Source organism: Protopterus annectens, chromosome 14.part0 (assembly GCF_019279795.1).
Source record: "Protopterus annectens isolate FY-2018-M chromosome 14.part0, PAN1.0, whole genome shotgun sequence".
NCBI lineage: Eukaryota > Metazoa > Chordata > Ceratodontiformes > Protopteridae > Protopterus > Protopterus annectens.
Genome location: NC_056748.1, coordinates 1,126,632,558 through 1,126,651,564, shown reverse-complemented (window position 1 = coordinate 1,126,651,564; position 19,007 = coordinate 1,126,632,558). Strand labels below are relative to the sequence as shown.

Genomic DNA, 19,007 nt, shown 5'->3' with positions numbered 1-19,007 from the left:
ATGTAATGCCTCTTTCGGTATGTCCTGTCCAAACACTTGTCACAGCTGGAATGACCGCAATGCTTTCTTATTAAACAAATAAATGGCCTAAATCATAAAAACTATGCAATGCATATCAAAATCTTGTCCCACTTCTCAGTATCATACAGTCTACTAAAAGGCTACCCCTACCTCATGTAGTCCTGTCAAACCTATTATTCATTCTAAAGTCCACTGGTATAGCACCACTAAGAGGATCTCATTCTCTTCTAAATAAATAGGACATGTTGGAAGGATATGTATCACAGAGAATATCATTTCTATGGAAGAGTCTTCCAAGCAAAGTACTTCTCTTACTCCATTCAAACAATATGGATGACTGTATGGGAAACCGTAAATTCTCCCAGAGTTTAGCACAAATGTCCCTCCTGGATAGTGTTAACAAGTAAATGTCCCAACAAACCCTTGTTCTGCCCACCTCTAGATTATTCATGCACAAAGTATAAAGGCTAAAAAAATTAACGGGGAAAGTAAGGCTGGGCTTCTTAAGATACCAACAGATCAACAGCTTAGTAAGTATCTGTTAACCTAAATGATGCCTCTTGAAATACATCCCCCTACAGATTCTTCAAATTAAACCTGCAGGACACCATTACCTCATTATAGGTAGGGATACCCAGTTTACTTTCTAATCAAGTCCTACTTACTTGTAACAGTAAGTGTTTGAATTCCTCACACCCTCAGTGGCATTTTGGGTTATCTGCCAAGGTAACCCAGTACTAACCAACTTTCAGAAACTCAAACTCCCATCTCTCTCTCTTCCTGTGACAGGTGAGTGGCTGAGCATATCCTAAGATGGAAGCCTTTAGCTGTGACAGGAAGGGAGTGTTCAGACTTTTGAGGAGAGTACCTGAAGCCAGAATCATCTAGCAAGAGTAAACTTGCAACCAATCACAATGTCACATAAAAATAAATACAACTGAATCAAACAGGCTGGAACCCACCACAACTATGTACTACATGGAGGATGGCTGTTGGGTTCTGCCACTGAGGTAGTGAGGAATTCTAACATTTACTATTACAGGTAACTAAGACACTTGCATCTGTACTATGTTTGTCATTCCCAATGCATCAGTGGCACTATGGGTAGACTCCAAAGCTCACCCCACCTGAGAGGTGGAAGGATCAGGATCCAGGAGCTCCTGGAGAAGGTCCTAGTAAAGCCTGCTCTTGATCTTGAAAAGGAATTCAGTTTCTAGTGCTTTGTGAAGTTATGAACAGAGGACCATTTTGCTTTGAGTCCAGCCCTTTACGATATGGCATCAAATAGACTGATGGCGTGATTCAAGGTAAATTCAGAAAAAACTTGAGGCATGAATGATGGATTAGTGTATAACATAACCTTGTCCTTGTGAAAAATTAGATAGAGTTGGCTCACCGTGAAAGCTTGCATCTCAGAGACTCACTTTGTACATGTTAAAACAATGAATAGAACAGTCTTCCAAGTACTGAACCATAAAATCAACCAGAGGTACGTTCAAAAGAGGGTAAGACATACCTCTCAACCTGGAATCATCAAAAATCTGGACAAAGTTCCATGAAAAGTAGGTACCAAAAATCGGGACACTGATTAACAAAATTTGCATACATCATGTAGCCCCAACCACTCCAGTGGAATTGTGGGATACCACAATGACTATATAATTCACTAAATAATAAAAAGCAGACATTTGAATTTCAGTCTTCATATTCCTCAGAAAATACATAATAATGCAAAACGTGTTATAGCAACTACGTGAATTTATAGGAGCAACATTTAAAATCTCTCCCTATTTTTGGGCCTTTGTCCAACAATTATTTTTGGCTTTGTCCTGATTTCTTGCTTTTAGAGTTTGAGAGGTATGGGACCGTATGACACACACACACACACATTATATATATATATAGGTAGGTACCTATATATATATATATATATATATATATATATATATATATATATATATATACACACATATACATACACACACAAATGCATGCATTTCAGTGTTTGCATACAAGCATAGACATCTATCTACATGCATGAATGAGCAAGCGTGCAGATACATCAACACAGACGTGTATGCATGCATACAGATATATATATATACATATACACACACACACACACACACACACACACACACACACACACACACACACACACACACAGTATTAGCACAGGTATGTGGGTGTTTGGGTACATATAAACAGATGTGGAGAGAGAATGTCCCCTGTGCATTATCTAAGGCACCTGTTAGATGTCTCACAAATCACATCATTAAAAATTATAGTCGTTCCTGTCAATCAGTATACATTTTACATCTGCCAATCAAGTATTTCCCAAGCATCAATGACCTAACAAAAGCTCGGCTGTACTTTACACCCAGTACCTTACCACCTGCCACTAAAAGACAGGAATAAACTTTCCAAGGGATGAAGGGAAGTGAGTGTGCTACTGACAGAGTAAAGCCTGGGGGTAGTCTGGTCTCAAGTGATAAGAGAATGGTTACACCTGGCTGTAAATACATCACCTGTTGACATGCCTGCGAATAACAAAGTCCATTTCTGTGTCTCACACACTTTCCTGGCTACTATGAGAACAGCCTCACAATCACACTATCAAGAACCTAGAAACCAATAAATAGCTGCCAAACTCTCATATAGATTTTTCACACCAACCTTTCTTCCTTTATTTATTTTTATTCTAAAGAGGGTACTTGAAACTCCAATTTCCACATACACATTGATGTAAAATAAAACATCAGTCAGTGCCCGTAACTCAGCTGCACCTTTGTTGGCGGCAACTCAATACAAAAATGGAAGCGTGGCACAAACTAAGATTTACATAATTTCAGATAGCCTCTAAGCTCTAAAGAGTTAACAATACAAATAACCCCATGTCGTTACCTCCTTGAGGCTGGAGGCCATTCCTGTCATCACCATCATCCTGGCCACTCAGCTCTTTCTTTAATTTGTACATAGCCTTCACGTGAGAGTGACGATGCTACTCTTACTGCCACGTAACTGGCCTATACTGCTTCACTGACACTGCTTATGGACTCCTGTCACTTGTTACACAGGAATCTGTCCAGGTTATGGCGGAGGTAGTGGGTTTCCGCAAACACCCATTGCACCATCAAACTGACTGACAAAACTTCAATTTAATTTGTAACTCATAGTTCACTGCTATTGGCTGGTTTTGGATGAAATATCGGACTCTGGGATAACTATAATTCCAGTCTATTGCTAGTTTCAGAATTAACGTCTTTAAAACTAAATATGAGTATACACACAGACTACATGGGTTTAGGTGGAGGTAAGTTGGAATTACTACTGTGAATATCGTATATAATTTAATTAAATGAAATTAGTTTACTAGGAGTATGGGACAGGATACAGTGGTAATCTAAACATACAATTTTTCAGCCCATATACATTGCAAAGCTTTATCAGGTGTCTTTAAAAGTATGGGTCACTGTGTTTTTTCATGAAATTGAGAAAGGTAAAAAGTTTAGTAATCTATTTTTTTTTATTTGTGGTAATCCTGTTTTTATGACAGTGTCGGATTCAATTTGTTATATCACGAGAAAAGTACAGTTGTGTACACTTACCATAAATGTAGATGTTCGAGTGTATTCACTGTTGCAGTCATCACATTTGGGTTATCCTGCCAGGGGTAGCACTCAGTTGGCCAGAATACCAGAGGGTTATTATTTCGGCATCGGTTGCCATCACTCCAGGATTGACGTCAGGTCGTCCAGTGGTATAAAATCAGGCAGCCAACGCGATTACATCAGTTTTTCTTGCCCAAACTGTCAGAAGCCCCCAAATAGGGACATAAGTTATGCTGGAAGAACACCACCAGTAGAAAGTAAATACCAAAAATTCCCTGTAAGGAGAAAGGAAGAGAGAGAGACAAGAGGGATTGGGGGGGGGGGGACCAGGACAGCAACAGCAAATATACTTGAACATCTACATTTATGTTAAGTGCACACAACTGTACAATGCTCTTTGTGTTTCACTGTTGACAGTCATCATATTTGGGTTGATTCCCAAAGCTGAAGAAAAGGGTGGAGACAGTGAAGAAGATTGGGGGCTGGCTAGGATGGCCTGCAAGACTGTGGTGGCAAAGCCTGCCCTGGATTTGGAGAAGATAGGCAGGTGGTAATGCTTGGTGAAGGTATGAAAAGAAGTCCATGTTGCAGCCTCCAGGATGTCCCTGGTGGGGACCCCTCTGAGAAAAGCTGCAGAGGTGGAGGTTGCCCTGGTAGAATGTGTCCTGACCCCCTTTGGGGGCGGTTTCCGGTGCTGTTTGTAGCAGAAATGAATGCAGTGTGCTATCCATTTTGAGGTTGTTTGTTTGGATATGACTTTGCCCTCTGCCCCTGCTGCGAAGCTGACTAGCAATTGGTCAGTTTTTCTAAAATATTTAGTCCTATCCAGATAGAATCTGAGCTGTCTGTGCACATCTAGAGTGCAGAATCCTTCCCCCCTTGTTTTGTTGGTTAAGGAAAAAGGTGGGCAAATGAATAGATTGGTTGAGAGCCACACTGAACACCACTTTAGGCATTAAGGATGGGTTAGTCCTGAGGGAGACCCTCTCAGCATGGAAAATGATGAAGGGCTCTACAGCCATGGGTGCTTGTTGCTCTGAAACTGTTCTAGCTGAAGTGATGGCCAGAAGCTGTTTTCCAAGAGAGGAATTTTAACTCTGCTGAAGCTGCAGGTTCAAAGGGGGGGGGGGTAGGGTGAGCTTTTCCAACACAATGTTAAAGTCCCAAGCTGGGGTAGGAGCTCTTCTGGGTGGCCTTAAGTTGTTAGCCCCTCTTAGGAACTTTGTGATGAGAGGGTGTGAGAAGAGAGGTGGCTCTGTGCTGTAATGAGCAGAGATGGCAGAGGCATGAATTTTAATAGAAGAGAAGGATAAACCCCTGTGTAGTAGGGTCTGCTAGGTAATTCAGGATAAGAGGTAGGGAGGGCTGTACTGTTTCGTGTCCCTTAGTCTGGATCCATGTGCAAAACCTTTTCCACTTGTCAGCATAGGATTTTCTAGTGCTGGGGAGCCTGGCCTCACTTATAACATCTAGGACTTCTTTGCTTAGGCTGGCAGCTTGAGGAGAGGTCAGAGAATAAGCCAGGCTGCCAGGTTGAAGGTCTGCAATTGTGGATGCATGAATTTTCCATTCTTCTGGGTTAGGAGTGTTGGGATCTGAGGTAGGTGCCATGGTGGCAGGGGTGACAGGCTGTGCAGCAGTGGGTACCATTGCTGGCATGGCCAGTCTGGGGCAATCAGGACTGCCTTCGGCTTTTCCTCCCTTATTTTGAGGAGTACCCTTGAAATGAGTGATAGAGGGGGAAATGCATAGACAGAGAGGTTTACCCACTGGAAGGATAGAGAATCCACTTTCCAGGCCTTGCTGTGAGGTTCCCTGGTGCAGAATTTGCTGAGCTGATGATTAGAGTGGGAGGCAAAGAGATCCACCTTCAGGGTACCCCATTTCTGGGTTACAAGGGGGAAGGTTCTGCGGTCTACCTGCCACTCATACGAGTCTAGCAGGTTTCTGCTCAAGTTGTCTGCCACAGAGTTTAGGGAGCCTGGCAGGAATTGTGCTAGCAAGTGTAGCTGCATGGCTGAGGCCGTGTGCCAAAGGGTCAGGGTGAGCCTGCAGAGAGATAAGAGTGAGTTCCTCCCTGCTTGTTGATTTACATCACTGTGGTGTTGTCTGATTTGATCAGTAGAGGGCAGGGGGAGAGTAGGGGTCTGAAAGCTGTCAGGGCATGCTGAACAGCTAGCATCTCTTTTTGGTTGATGTGCAGATGTATTTGAGTTGGGCTCCAATGGCCCTGAATGCACCTGCCGTCCAGGTGTGCACCCCAGGCATAGTCTGATGCGTCTATGGTGAGGATCTGGGCGGTGTGGGGTTGTGAGAAGGGAAGTCCCTTGTTGTGGTTGCATGCTGCTGCCCACCAAAGAAAATCTTTCCTCAGACAAGGTATCATTAGTATGACAAGTCTCCAGATCTTGAGCGTGATGACACCAAAGGTTTTTTAGGTACCATTGTTGTTTCCTCATATGCAGTCTGGCATATGGAATGAGTAGAATGCAGGAGACCATGGACCATAGAGCTTGAAGGATTTTCCTTGTGGATAACTGGGTTTTGGTGGCTAGTTGAGAGAAGTAGCCTGTCAGGTAGGCTTGTTTTTCTGGAGTAAGGAATGCCATCTGGGATGCTGTATCCAGGGCTTGCTCCCAGGAATACATTTTTGTGTGTGGGTACTAGTTTTGATTTCTTTTCATTGATAGTATACCCCAGAGAGATCAGTAGGTCCTTTACAAAGGTCAGGTGCTATTATAGCTTTTCCTGTCTGCCTGAATCAGGCAATCGTCTAAGTAGGGGGTAAATTTGAATATTTCTTTATCTGCAAAAAGCAATGGCTGGAACCAGGCATTTTGTGAATATTCTGGGAGCAGGGGATAAGCCAAAGGGAAGCGCAGAGAACTGAAAGTGCATTGGTCCTGCCCTGAAACATAGATATTTCCTGCAAGATTCCCTGATTAGGATGTGTAGGGTAGGCCTCTTTTAGGTCTAGGGTGATTAACCAAGAATCCTTGGAAAGCATAGGAAGAAGCTGCTGGAGGGTGAGCATTTTGAATTTTGGTATCACCAAAAAGGTGTTTAGAATGGATAGATCAAGGATTGGGTGCCAGGTGCCCTCTTTTCTGGGTACCAGGAAGAGTCTTGAATAAAAACCTTGGCCTATCATGTCTGCAGAAACATGCTGTATTGCCCTCATGGTGAGCAGGGAAAGGACTTGCTTTTTGGCCTCTGCTCACTGATTTGGAGGAAGATCTGGGAACTATTTTGGGGTTGGCAGAGTGTGGAAATAAAATTTGTATCCCTGGGACACTATGTTGTGGACCAATCAGTTGTTGGTAATACAGGCCCAGTTGTTTGCATGGAAGGAGAGTTTTCCTCCTAGGGGAACAAGCAGGTGGGCAGAGGTAAGGGGTGGAGGTGTAAAGTCCTAGTGAGTTTTTACCATAAGGGGGTGGCTTAGCACTCCCTGTTTTTAAAGAGGAGGAACTCCATTGCTTAGATCTCTGCATTCCCTGGGGCTGCTGTCTGGAAGCAGACAGCAGCCCCAGGGAATGCAGAGATCTAAGCAATGGAGTTCCCTGGGGCTGCTGTCGGGAAGGGGGGGTCTGCTTCCCCTGGGTCTGGGCTGAGCCGGCCTGGAGGGGGCTGGAAAGGACCAGTATTTAGAGGGGCAATGCCTACTAAACCTCGGAGGATGGATCTGTAAAACGTCTGTCTGCATAGATTTAGCTTTTTCTTCCATCTTTTTTAAGACCTCTTCTGCCTTGGTGCCAAACAAATTATCTTTGTTCAATGGTGCATCCAATAATTTTGATTTGACATGGTCTGGCAAGGTCTGTTTCTTAAGCCAAACATGCCTTCTAAGGACTGAACCAGTGACTGCTGCCTTGCAAGATGCTTCTAGGGCGTCAAAGCCACATTGCAAGGTGTGCTTTGTAACTTGGCTTGCACAGTGCATAAGCTTCTTTATTTTCTGCACAAGTAGGAAATGAAGATATTTTTTGTTTGAGGAGTTCCATGGTGTGCGGCTGATATTTCAGCATGTGGAACTGACAATTTAGTGCACTAATAGCAAGAGTAGCAGAGGTGTACAATTATTTACTCCATCTATCTAAAGCTCGGGAAGCCTTGTCTGAGGGGGTGGGATTCTTAGCTGAGGTTGCTTCAATTCCTTTAGGCACTTGAGAGATGACCTCTGGGTCAGCAGTAGGATTTTTGAAAAGGAATTTGTGAGAGCCAGGGACTCTGTAGTACCGGTCAGGTTTGCTGGGAGCAGGAGGAAGGGTATCAGAAGTCAAACTGGATTCCATAAAAACATCATCAAGGACAGGAGGAATGGCCAAAGGTCTGTGCTGTGGTAAATCTAAGAATTCCCAGAGTCTTTTTTTGACTAAGGACAGTCCTGACATTCCCATTGGAAATGCTCCCTTAAAGTATGAAGGAATTCACCAAATGAAAAATCCTCGGGTGGAGAGGCAGAAGGACTGGATTCCTCTGCATCAGAATCCTCATAAGCAGAGAGGGGTTGCAAGTCTTCATATTCAGAAGCATTAGAGTCATCAGACTCCTGCTCAGATAAAACTACTGGGGACAAGTCTCTTTTCCTTTTGGAAGAGGTAGCCTGGCTTCCCTAATAAGCATAAGGTCTTCCGACATTTTAACCATTTGAGACTGAGGCAAGGAAGCAGGTGCCTGAGCTTAGGTAGTCATTTTTTTGGGTGTAGTTCGTACCCTGGGCCTTAGAAACTCAGTAGTTTTAGAAAATACTGAAGACATGAAAGAAGTTGCCGGTTTGTGTTGAGTATCAGTAGTGCAAAGTACTTCCTCGGAAACCAATGTCTGCTCAACGGCTCCGGACCCATCCAAGGCAGAGAGGGATCATTAGTTGAAGAGTCTCGCGGCATACCGGACTCCGAAAGGGTCTCGGTAGTGGCCTGCATATCCACAGAAGCGGGCATCAGGGGCTGCGAAAGTGCTTCACTGAGGACCAGAGAACTGGCTACTAACTTAACAGATGCGTCAGCAGTTTTGGACCTGTGTGGTCTGCCTTCATCCTTGCGTTTTTTCAGATCGGTAGTCGGATGGCTTACCAAAGCCATATCGGAATTAAAGGACTGAGAGCGAAAATATCTAGCTACAATAAGGGCCAGACGACGTACAGTTCTGGCATTGAACAAAGCACAAAAATGACAGTGAGGGACGTCGTGGTCTGGGCCTAAAGAGGTGATGCAGTAAGAATGGAAGTCTCAGTGTGGTATTTACTTTCCACAGGCGAGACAATTGTTAACTTTTTCTGACATCGGTTAGAGCAAGAAAGAGGGATCCCCAACAGGGTACTTGGCTTTAGAAGACTTCAACTTCAATTCGGAAACGAAAACTCAGGTGGTGGCCGATCGGCACTTGTGCAAACTGCTTCTGCTTCGGGCTCCTTGGCAAGAAAGACTGGTGTAATGGCGTCGACTGCCTGATTTTATATCACTGCCGACCTGACGTCAGTCCTGGAGTGACAGCAACCAATGCAGAAATACTAAGCCTCTGATATTTGGGCCAACTGAGGAACACCCCTGGCAGGATAACCCAAATGTGATGACTGCAACAGTGAAACACAAAGAACATCATTTGTTTCATCTCTCTGATGTAGAGATGTTAGTTTACTGCCTAGCAACTTGGTATTTCATTAAGAATGCTAAACAAATCAAGACATTGCAGTACTTGTAACAGGGGCAGCCACGTAGGTTGTCCTTATTTAGCTGGAAAGTGGTGACAGCCATTGTTATATGCATGATGACCACATTCTTCTCTAATCAAAAATGGATACAGCTGTATTAGCAGGTAGTCTGGATTTTAATGTGGGTTAACATCTGATTGAGAAACTCTGCTGAATCACTGTCACTGTTCATCTTCACTGGGGAAAGAAGACTTTTTCTGTTTGGAGGGCTTAACGCTTTTTCCACCACTGTTTGCAAGACACGAATCCCAGGTCTGACCAAATGATTTACTTTGCATTCTTTACTTGGTGGGAAAATGGAGACCGTTATACAGAAGGAATGTGGTGTGCTCGAATGTTTCTTTCAGACGATCTCTGACATGAAGGTACTAAAATTCTAACTGTACAATTCACTACGGCATTACCATAAAGCACTAAAAATAAAGAAACCAAAGGTACTAAAATTTGATTCAGCTGTTCTCCATTCCTTAAGAAATGACATCCCTTGTCACCCATCAAACAAAGCTTGAACAACTGGATGGGTAGCTTCAAATTTACACCAGGACTAACTGGTCTTGCTCTTCTTGAAAAGAGAGGCACAGCCTGATGGTAGTCATTGGCAAGGTACATATGACCCTTAGGTCTAATTGCCTTGTAAAGCCTATGATTCCATGAACACAATTTCCTCACTGGATAAGGTTTTGTATATATGGTGGGCTTTCTTACTTCCAAGTTATGTGCTTAGAATACAACATGGTTTTAGATGAAATGCTAATTTTATCAATCTGCCTTTTTATCCAGTTTAGACAGTCACATATCAGTATGGCTAACCGTATAAAATAAAAAGATGCTTTTTACAGCCAGTAGCAGCCTTTACTATTTATATAGCTACAAAAAGGATGCTTTATTAAGCAGATCCCTTGCTACTATGCAATTACTGTTCACTGCTACTGCATCTATAAGGCTGATTATATAGCCCACCTGATTAACTGTTGGCAGGTTTCAGCACAGGGTGCATAATGAACATCAGTCCATAGGCAGTAAATGGACTAAATAAAACTGCACTAAATGGTCTTTAAGTGCCAGCCTCTTCATGTCCACTGCCCCCAATGTTGGACCCCACCCACAACATCTATTTATCTTGAAACCTCTCCGATTTCTGTGAAATGACAGCCTTGTGAAACATGGGTTTAAATATTTTTTCAGAAGTGCAAAATAGCTCAGACCAGTCAATAAACACAAAGGGTTTCCTCAAAGGCAGAAACATGAGAAACAGTGGTATCGTCACTTTTGTCTTCTTCAGAAGGCACCGTTTCAGATCTTTGTCCAAACAAAGGGAAAGAAAACATGAATACACCATCTTCTTCAAAATCCCACTATTCCCTAAGTATTCAAGGACTCGCACAACAGGGACTGTTGGGTGTGGTGGAAACAAATTCCAGGGTCTGACCCTCTTGATATCTTCTACCACCAATGAGAAGAGAGATTAAAATACCAAGCTGATGGGTGGGATAAACTGGTTGAGAAGCAGTAGAGGTGCAGGAATCTGAAACATCCTGCAGAAGCACAAACCACAGACAAATGAACCAGTAATACGTTGTTAGAGAAAAGATCCAGTGGACGGAAATCACTGGGACTACCTGCAGACTGCACCCGATGACACCATACCAACCATGCCTTCAAGCATGTAACTAAGTCTGCCACAATTATTTATTGACAAAAGAGCCTACTACTACAACCAGACTGACCCCTCCCCTGCGTGAGAGCTAGGGAGAGGCCTTTGATCATGGGTAAGGCAACCAACCAGTTACATCTACTTTAATCTTTCTTTGTATACCTGGACTCTGTCTAGGAATATTCCACCAGATAATCTTCAATTTATTTGTCCTTGCGACTTGTCTCAAAGATGACTCTAGTCTGTCTAAAAAACAACCAAGAAGAAAGCCCTTAAGCTTAAACTGCTGATAACACAAAGTGACCTTGACAAAAGTAGTACTGACAACACCCATAAATGTCAAATATATCCAGCTCAGAAATAAACAGAGAAATGCTTGTGATATCTGCTATGGTATTTCAAAGGTTTTTGCCTAGTCATTTTGAACTATTACATATAAAATTGAGGCATCACATGCAAGGGTGAAATAAGACCAGTGCAGGCAGTAGGAAAGAACTGGAAATAATGAATCAATTCTGCTTCTTATACATAGGTCAGTTCAGGACAAGAGTGTTGTATGAGAGCTTCAGGGGATGATACTTCCAAAGAGTCAGGTGCTGAAGAAAAATCTGGACCAGACTATATGGGGAATGGAGTTGTAGAGGTATTGGTCAGATGCAGGAGCTCTGTTGATGCAAGACTTTGCAGGGCCCAATGGTGTCACACAACTGGCTTTTATTACATGCACTCAGCAAATGACCCCAAAGGCAAATGTCAACAAAGGGGTATGGGAAAGCCTAAAAAATAAACAAATCAGAAACAAACCTGCTACTTTTAAGTAGGTAAGCCATTACAAGTGGACAATAAAGCCACTAAGATAACATCACACATATATACAGTTTTGGACCAGCAGAAAAAACAGAAGTTCCACATTGAAACTCAGACGTCCCAAAGATTACATTTTTTTATCTTCTGGAGGTTACATTTAATATACGACAGCAAAATATGTTCATGGCCTGTCAAGAAAAATTATGCTGGTCTCCAAACTTTACAGTTAAAAATTAAGTACAGCAAATGATATTTAAGTATTTTACTTGGTTAAGAAAACAGGAATGGATTTCTGTGATGAGGTATGCAAGTACAAGGATACATGCAATGAAGGTGACAAGATGATGTTTTAGGGCAGCTGTAATGAACTGCTTCCTGTTCTACAATAAGAATGAAGTGCAGTTTCAGGAATAACCTTCCACTGCGTGCATGGAATAAATGCAGAGGACTTCAAGGATGTCAGGGCTTAAGACAAGGATAATGAAGTTTGGGAAAAGGGTAATGCAACAATTCGTAGCTCAAACATGTAGGTTTGTGTTTTACCAGTTTACATCTGTTTGTCAATATTCAAGTAGTTAAAAATACATACCAGGATCAGAGATATTGCCAGCCACAGCTTTGGCATCTATCACCATAGGTGAAATTGTTCTGCTGAGTTCATCTGATGCAGTCTTCACAGCTTCACGGAACTTAGGGTCTTCAGAGTTTTCAACTTCTCTTTTTGCTACCAGCAAGATCCTGTTCGCACGTCGGGCAATGCTTGTGGCACCAGCCACAAGCATCTGGGGCTGAACATTTGCCATGGCTACCTTGCATTTATCTATATCCTTCTTTATTGCTTCCTCAGAAGCATCCAACAGAGATCTGGTGTCAATTGCCTCATCCACTAAACCTGAAACAAGCAAAACATTTGGTTAAGGCCAATAACGGCATCAAGTCAATGAGTGGCTTAGAGAAAAACATTTTGACAGCTTATCAAGTCATGTTTAACAGTTAAATACTTATAAACATTACTTCAGTCTTCTGTGCAATAATCATTAATTTTATCCGTTTAAAGAAAACATTATTCATTTACCATATTTGGCACTTTTGTAACTGGGCAAATTCCATTTACACAGAAAATTGTGGGAAAAGTTGATGCAAAAACAATTAACACTCAAAACGGACCACCTGCACGTCGGCAATTGCACGGCACCAAATTATAGTAAAATCCAAAGAAACAAATGGAGCCAGCAAACTGTGATCAAAGATGCTTTATAATTAAATAAGTAACATAAGAACAGATAACCAGACCGGTTTCGGCTGACAACACAGCCTTCTTCAGTGTGAAACAAAACAATCAGATGCTACAATTATATACATACAGCTGTCATACCATTGGCTCATCTTCAAAATTGCTCATTAAGACCAGGTGGAAACAATCCACCTAGTTTTACAATCCATTTCTTTTCTTTTGAGTCTAAAATTGAATGCCATCCGGTTTTATTGGTTTTATTACCCTTAACCATGTCAATAACTGTAAATGTAAATTTGGCAGTTTTGTGTATTAGACTGTGTTTGTACAGAGCATTATTAACTTTTTTGTTTTTAACATTACTTACGTGTTCAGAAATTCTTAGCCTGAGAGGGCCAGAAGTTTGACCAACATAGAAGGACCCACAACTGCATGTGGCCAAATAAACTAGCCAATCACTACTGCAGTTGGCAAAAAATTGCGTGTCATACACCCTAGAACAATTACTACTTGTAAATTGTTTGGATTTCATAATTTTATCACAATTAATGCAATGGCCACAAGGGAAGCAGCCAACTAAGGGTTTCCCGGTCAAGGTGGTTTGTGATGACAGAGTATGTGCTGTGTCATGTACATGTTTATAGTGGTTAAAACATGATGCCAAATTTTTGCCATTGCGAAATGAAAATAGGCATCTATCCGGTATTAGATTGGCTAGTTCTGGATCACATTGTAAAATATTCCAATGTCTGTGAATGCTGTTAATTAATAAATCTGAATTCCTGGCATATGTTGTTACAAACCTGATCGGCTGTACTTCATCATGGTTCCGTGATTTATAGGATAACAGATCCTGCCTTGGTAATGAATTGGCCCAGTTGCTGGCTTGCAGAACATGTCCCATATGATATCCCCTGGCTCTGAACCTGTTTGTAAGATCCCATCTATGTTCTTGAAAAGTTTCTTCCTGGGAACAAATACGCCTCATGCGTATGAATTGAGATTTCGGGATGTTCCTGGCAATATGTGGAGGATGAAAGCTTGATGCATGGAGGACCGTGTTATATTCGGGGTACTTCCTGAAGACCTGTGTACTAAGAGTATGATCAGGTTGTCTATTAATCAAAACATCAAGAAAAGTAATTGTATTTACATGGTAGTTAGCTGTGAACTGTAGACCCCATTTGTTGTCATTCAAGTAAGAGATGAATTCAGTTAGATACTCGATATCAGCCCTCCATACCATCCAGCAATCATCCAAATAACGTCTCCAGATATCGATTTCCTCCAGATATATGTTATGGCTACTGTTATATATGATTTGGTCCTCAATACAAGCCATAAAGAGGTCAGCATATATGGGGGCAAAGGATGCCCCCATTGCTGTGCCCTTGGTCTGCCAAAAACAGGTATCATGGTAAAAGAAGACGTTATTGGTAAGGACATGTTCTGCAAGACCAACAAGAAAAGTAAAGTCTGGATCATATAAGAGTGACATGTTGAGCCAATATGTCAAGGCTTCCAAACCTACCTGATGTGGTATATTAGTATATAAAGCATTGACATCAAGTGTACACATTAGCCAACCTGGTTCCAACTGGGTATCTGAAATGATTTTTAGAAATTCGGTGGTATCCTGTAGCCGGGAACGAACATATGATAATAGAGGCTTTAAATATTTGGTCAGGAAAATGGATAATGGTTCGGTAATGTACCCTCTGCCTGAAATTATTGGTCTGCCTGGTGGATGGACAGGATCCTTGTGTATTTTTGGTAAAAAGTAGATGTATTGGTTTGCAGAATCCTGAATGGTAAGTTGTTGGAGCACAGAAGTATTGATGATGCCTGCATACTTGGCCTTAGATAAAAAATCATCAATCTGTTTCTTAAACCTGTGGGTGGGATTGAAAGGCATTTCAGCATAATATCGTCTATCTGCTAGTTGCCTCCTAGCCTCCTTGTCATAGTCTGACCAATTCATAACGACAACTGCCCCACCTTTATCTGCAGAAATGATGACAATGTCCCTATTGTGCTGTAATTCAAGAATTGCCTGTTTTTCAGTAAGTGACAGATTGTTGGGTTTGAACCGAACATCAGAGCCAGAATAGTATAGATCTTTGAGAATGCTGCTCTGAAATAAATGTACAATAGGGTGCATTGGAGGAAGGTATTTAGATTTGTGATATACAAATTTATCATTGTTATATGATTCTGCCCCATCACCATACTGCAGCTTCAGGTTAAGAGTTCTACAAAAAGACATGACGACTTGTGCCAAGACATCCTCAAATACCACAAAACCAGGAATGAATGTTAAACCTTTATTAAGGATGGACAATTGGGTTGGTGATGAAACAAAATTGGATAAGTTCAAAACATTAGACCGTACATTCTGATTTATTTCTGAGTTACCAGTTGCAACAGACTTTGAATGTTCTCGATTTTTCTTGTGTTTCCTCCCCCCTCGTTTGTATTTACCAGTAAAGGGACAAAACCCTGAACCCTCTTGGGGTTGGGTGAATCCGATGCTGGGAGTATGTCACTATCAGTGCAGGATGATGGATCATCAGTAGATGAACCATTAGTTGCAGACCTTTTGCTTAAAATAGACCTAGATCTTTTTCTTTTGGGGGTTTTGCCCGGATGTGGGTTAAATCTAACATGTTTGGTAGGATTGCTGAAAGGGTTGGCCCCTTGATAATCAAATTGGTCCCATTGGAACTTTTTGATTTTACGAGATTTTAATTACTCCTCAAGGTTTGTGAGGTCATTTGCCACTTTGTTTAAGTATTTATTGAAAAATGTTTCACCCTCAAATTTTTGTACTGTGTTACAAAGTTCAGTTACTATATTGATTTCCTTAATTATTCTGTCATGATATTTTGACAGAGCTTCAACAAATGACATTGTGGCTTGCTGTTGTATGGTTGCCCATTGGCTGTTAAGCTCTTCATCAGGCTCCCCCACATGAGGTTGTATTCTTATTCTAAGACCCCTTGGGGTAATGCCTTTAGCCATATAGGCCTTGAAAAGTTTTGAATGCCATACATTTGATCTTAAAGATTTCAAATGCTTGTAAAGATTATCAAAGGCCAGATTACAAGATGATTCAGGTCCCAAGGGGTCACTAGAACGGCCACTGGCTATGGTTGGTCTAAGACCAAATGTTCTGAGGTCCTCTCTGTCTGCTGATAATCCAGAGACTAAACTGAATAGGTCCATATTTGTATAAAAATATAATTGGAAAACAGAAAGATTCCAATATAATAATTTTCTTATGTGAATGTCTCAAATGGAAAATTGACAATGATGGCCTCACCTTAAAAGGATAAAGATTGCCACGTCAATGCCCAAGGACCATACAAAAAAGATTGTGAGGGGACAGTAATAGCCAACAGGCCAGGCCAATGCCAAGCCATTCTAATGTGCTACGTCCCTATACCAGAGTTGACTAAAAAGCTACCAGATTAAAAAGCAGACAGTAGTGAACCTGTTAAACTGCAAAATGCGAAAATAATAACTATATATCTAAAAAATAGAAGTTATGTTCTTACCATAACGTTCCATGTTAGTTGTCTTCTCGCCTTCTTCTTGCTGGATGGGTTCGGAGCCGACCTCGGCTCCGACTCGGCCACTCTAAAAGCTCGAGAGTTGGTTCCACCGGCTCGAGGCTCCCCTTATATCCCACAATGCTAGGCGTGAGTTACCTCAGATCTCGTTTGTAAGCTAACCCCAGCTTATAATAGTATCAGAATAGCTATAAACAAAGTCCACCTCTAAAACCAGGGAGAAAGAAGGGTGACCTATATCCTCATCCAGGAAATATGCACAACAGCATATGCCTAATAAAAGAGGTGGTAGAAAGAGAGGTCACAATCACAACTCCTCTAGGTCTGTCCAGGCCAGGGGAAGGAGGGTGGGGCCTTAAGAAGAAGGAGAAGAAGACAACTAACATGGAACATTATGGTAAGAACATAACTTCTATATGTTAAGTTGTCTATCTCGCCTTCATTCTTGCTGGATGGGACCGTCCCTAGCACCTTGTCCCGGTGGCCTAACGGAACAGACTCCTGAGAACAGTGGAACCAAAGTTAGCTCTATGCCTAGAAGCTAAATCCAACTTATAATGAGAAATGAAAGTGTGAGGAGTAGCCCAAGTAGCCGCTGCACAAATGGTGTCAATAGGCAGTCTGTCTTGGAAGGCTAAAGAAGTAGCCAAAGCTCTGGTGGAATGGGCCTTAGGTTTATTAGGCAGCTTTTGGTGTCTAATTTCATAAACAAGGGAAATCAGAGATGTTAGCCATCTAGATAATGATACCTTTGAAACTGAAAGTCCCTTTCTGCCTTCTGCATAGGAGACAAACAGCTGGTCAGATTTTCTGAATTGTTTTGTTCTATCCAAATAGTACCTCAACTGACGATGAACATCTAGCCAGTGTAATTTTTGTTCAGACCTATTGGAATATTCTGGAAAAAAGACAGGGAGGTGAATGCTTTGATTTAGGTTTGACGTCGAGACTACCTTAGGCAAAAAGGACGGGTTGGTTCGTAAGGATACCCTGTCCTTATGGAACAATAGATAAGGAGGTCGACAGCTGAGTGCATGAAGTTCTGAAACTCTTCTAGCTGAAGTAATAGCTACCAGAGAGTCTTCCATGAAAGCAATTTTAAAGAACAGGAGGCTGCAGGTTCGAAAGGGGGAAGAATCAAAGAAGTAAGAACTAAATTTAGGTCCCAAGGAGAAGGAGGATTTCTTATAGGAGGTCTGAGAAGAAAAACTCCTTTCAAAAAGGCTTTGCAAAGCTTGTGGGACATTAAGGCAGACTCAGAAATACCCACATGAAAGTTAGAAATGGCTGCCAATTGAACTTTAAGAGTAGAAGGAGATGAACCTGCATGGAAGAGTTCAGCTAGAAAATCAAGGACTATTTGGATGGAAGCAGTGAAAGGATCTATGTCCCTTCCTTGAGCCCAATATGTGAAGCGTTTCCACTTACTCAAATAAATCTTCTGAGTGGAAGATTTATGGGAAGCTATCAAAATATCTCGAACAGAGTGAGATAATTGAGGAAGCCTGGCTAAGGTTGGAACTGGAGGAACCAAGCAGTGAGGTTCAGAGAGGGGAGGGAGCGATGAAACTGACCCGACTGATGGATCAAAAGATCTGGAACTAGATCCAGATGCCAAGGTCGCTCCAATAGAAATTGATGTAGAAAGGGGAACCACACCTGTCGAGGCCAGTAAGGAGCAATGAGGATCAACGAGGCCTTCTGAGCGATAGCTTTCTGTATCACTTGAGAGATTAGTGGGAAGGGTGGAAATGCGCACAGAAGTCCCCGGGGCCAAACTTGGACTAGAACGTCTCTGCTGGGTTGGCCTGGTAAAGGGAATAGAGTGAAATAATCTCTGCACTTGCTGTTTTGGGGAGTAGCAAAAAGATCGCAGCAAGGCTGACCCCACTTGAGAAAAATTTCTCTCACAACAGAGTCTTTCAGAGACCACTCGTGAGGCATGAGGATAGCTCTGCTCAACTTGTCCGCGATTTGATTGGACTTCCCAGGGATGTGCGTTGCTATCAGAAACCGCTGAGAAGAAATCGCCCATTGCCACAATCTGAGTGCTTCTCGACACAGGGGGTAGGACCTGGTTCCGCCTTGTTTGTTGATGTACCACACTACAGACATATTGTCTGTCTGGATTGCAATCGTTCCCAAGGGAAGAGAGTCTTGAAGGGCTTGCAACGCTAAAAGCACTGCTCTCATCTCCAGAACATTTATGTGCAAGTGGCATTCGTCTGGTTGCCATGTGCCCTGGACCGTCCTGCCCTGATAATGCCCCCCCCACCCGATCAGGGAGGCGTCCGTTGTCAGAGTAGCAACCGGAGGGAGGAACAAAGGGTCTTCCCAATAAGAGCTGAGGGAAGACATCCACCACATGAGATGATTTCTGCACGCCTGCGTGATC

At 42.2% G+C, this 19,007-nt stretch overlaps 1 protein-coding gene across 1 annotated transcript in view; it reads right to left on the bottom strand.

Annotated features, from left to right (window-relative positions):
- VCL (vinculin) overlaps window positions 1-19,007 on the bottom strand; it is a 1,795,541-nt gene that overhangs the window by 501,887 nt on the left and 1,274,647 nt on the right. The window contains exon 19 of the mRNA XM_044055664.1: window positions 12,396-12,698. Coding sequence (XP_043911599.1) covers window positions 12,396-12,698 — 303 coding nt within the window. The remainder of the gene's footprint in view (window positions 1-12,395; window positions 12,699-19,007) is intronic.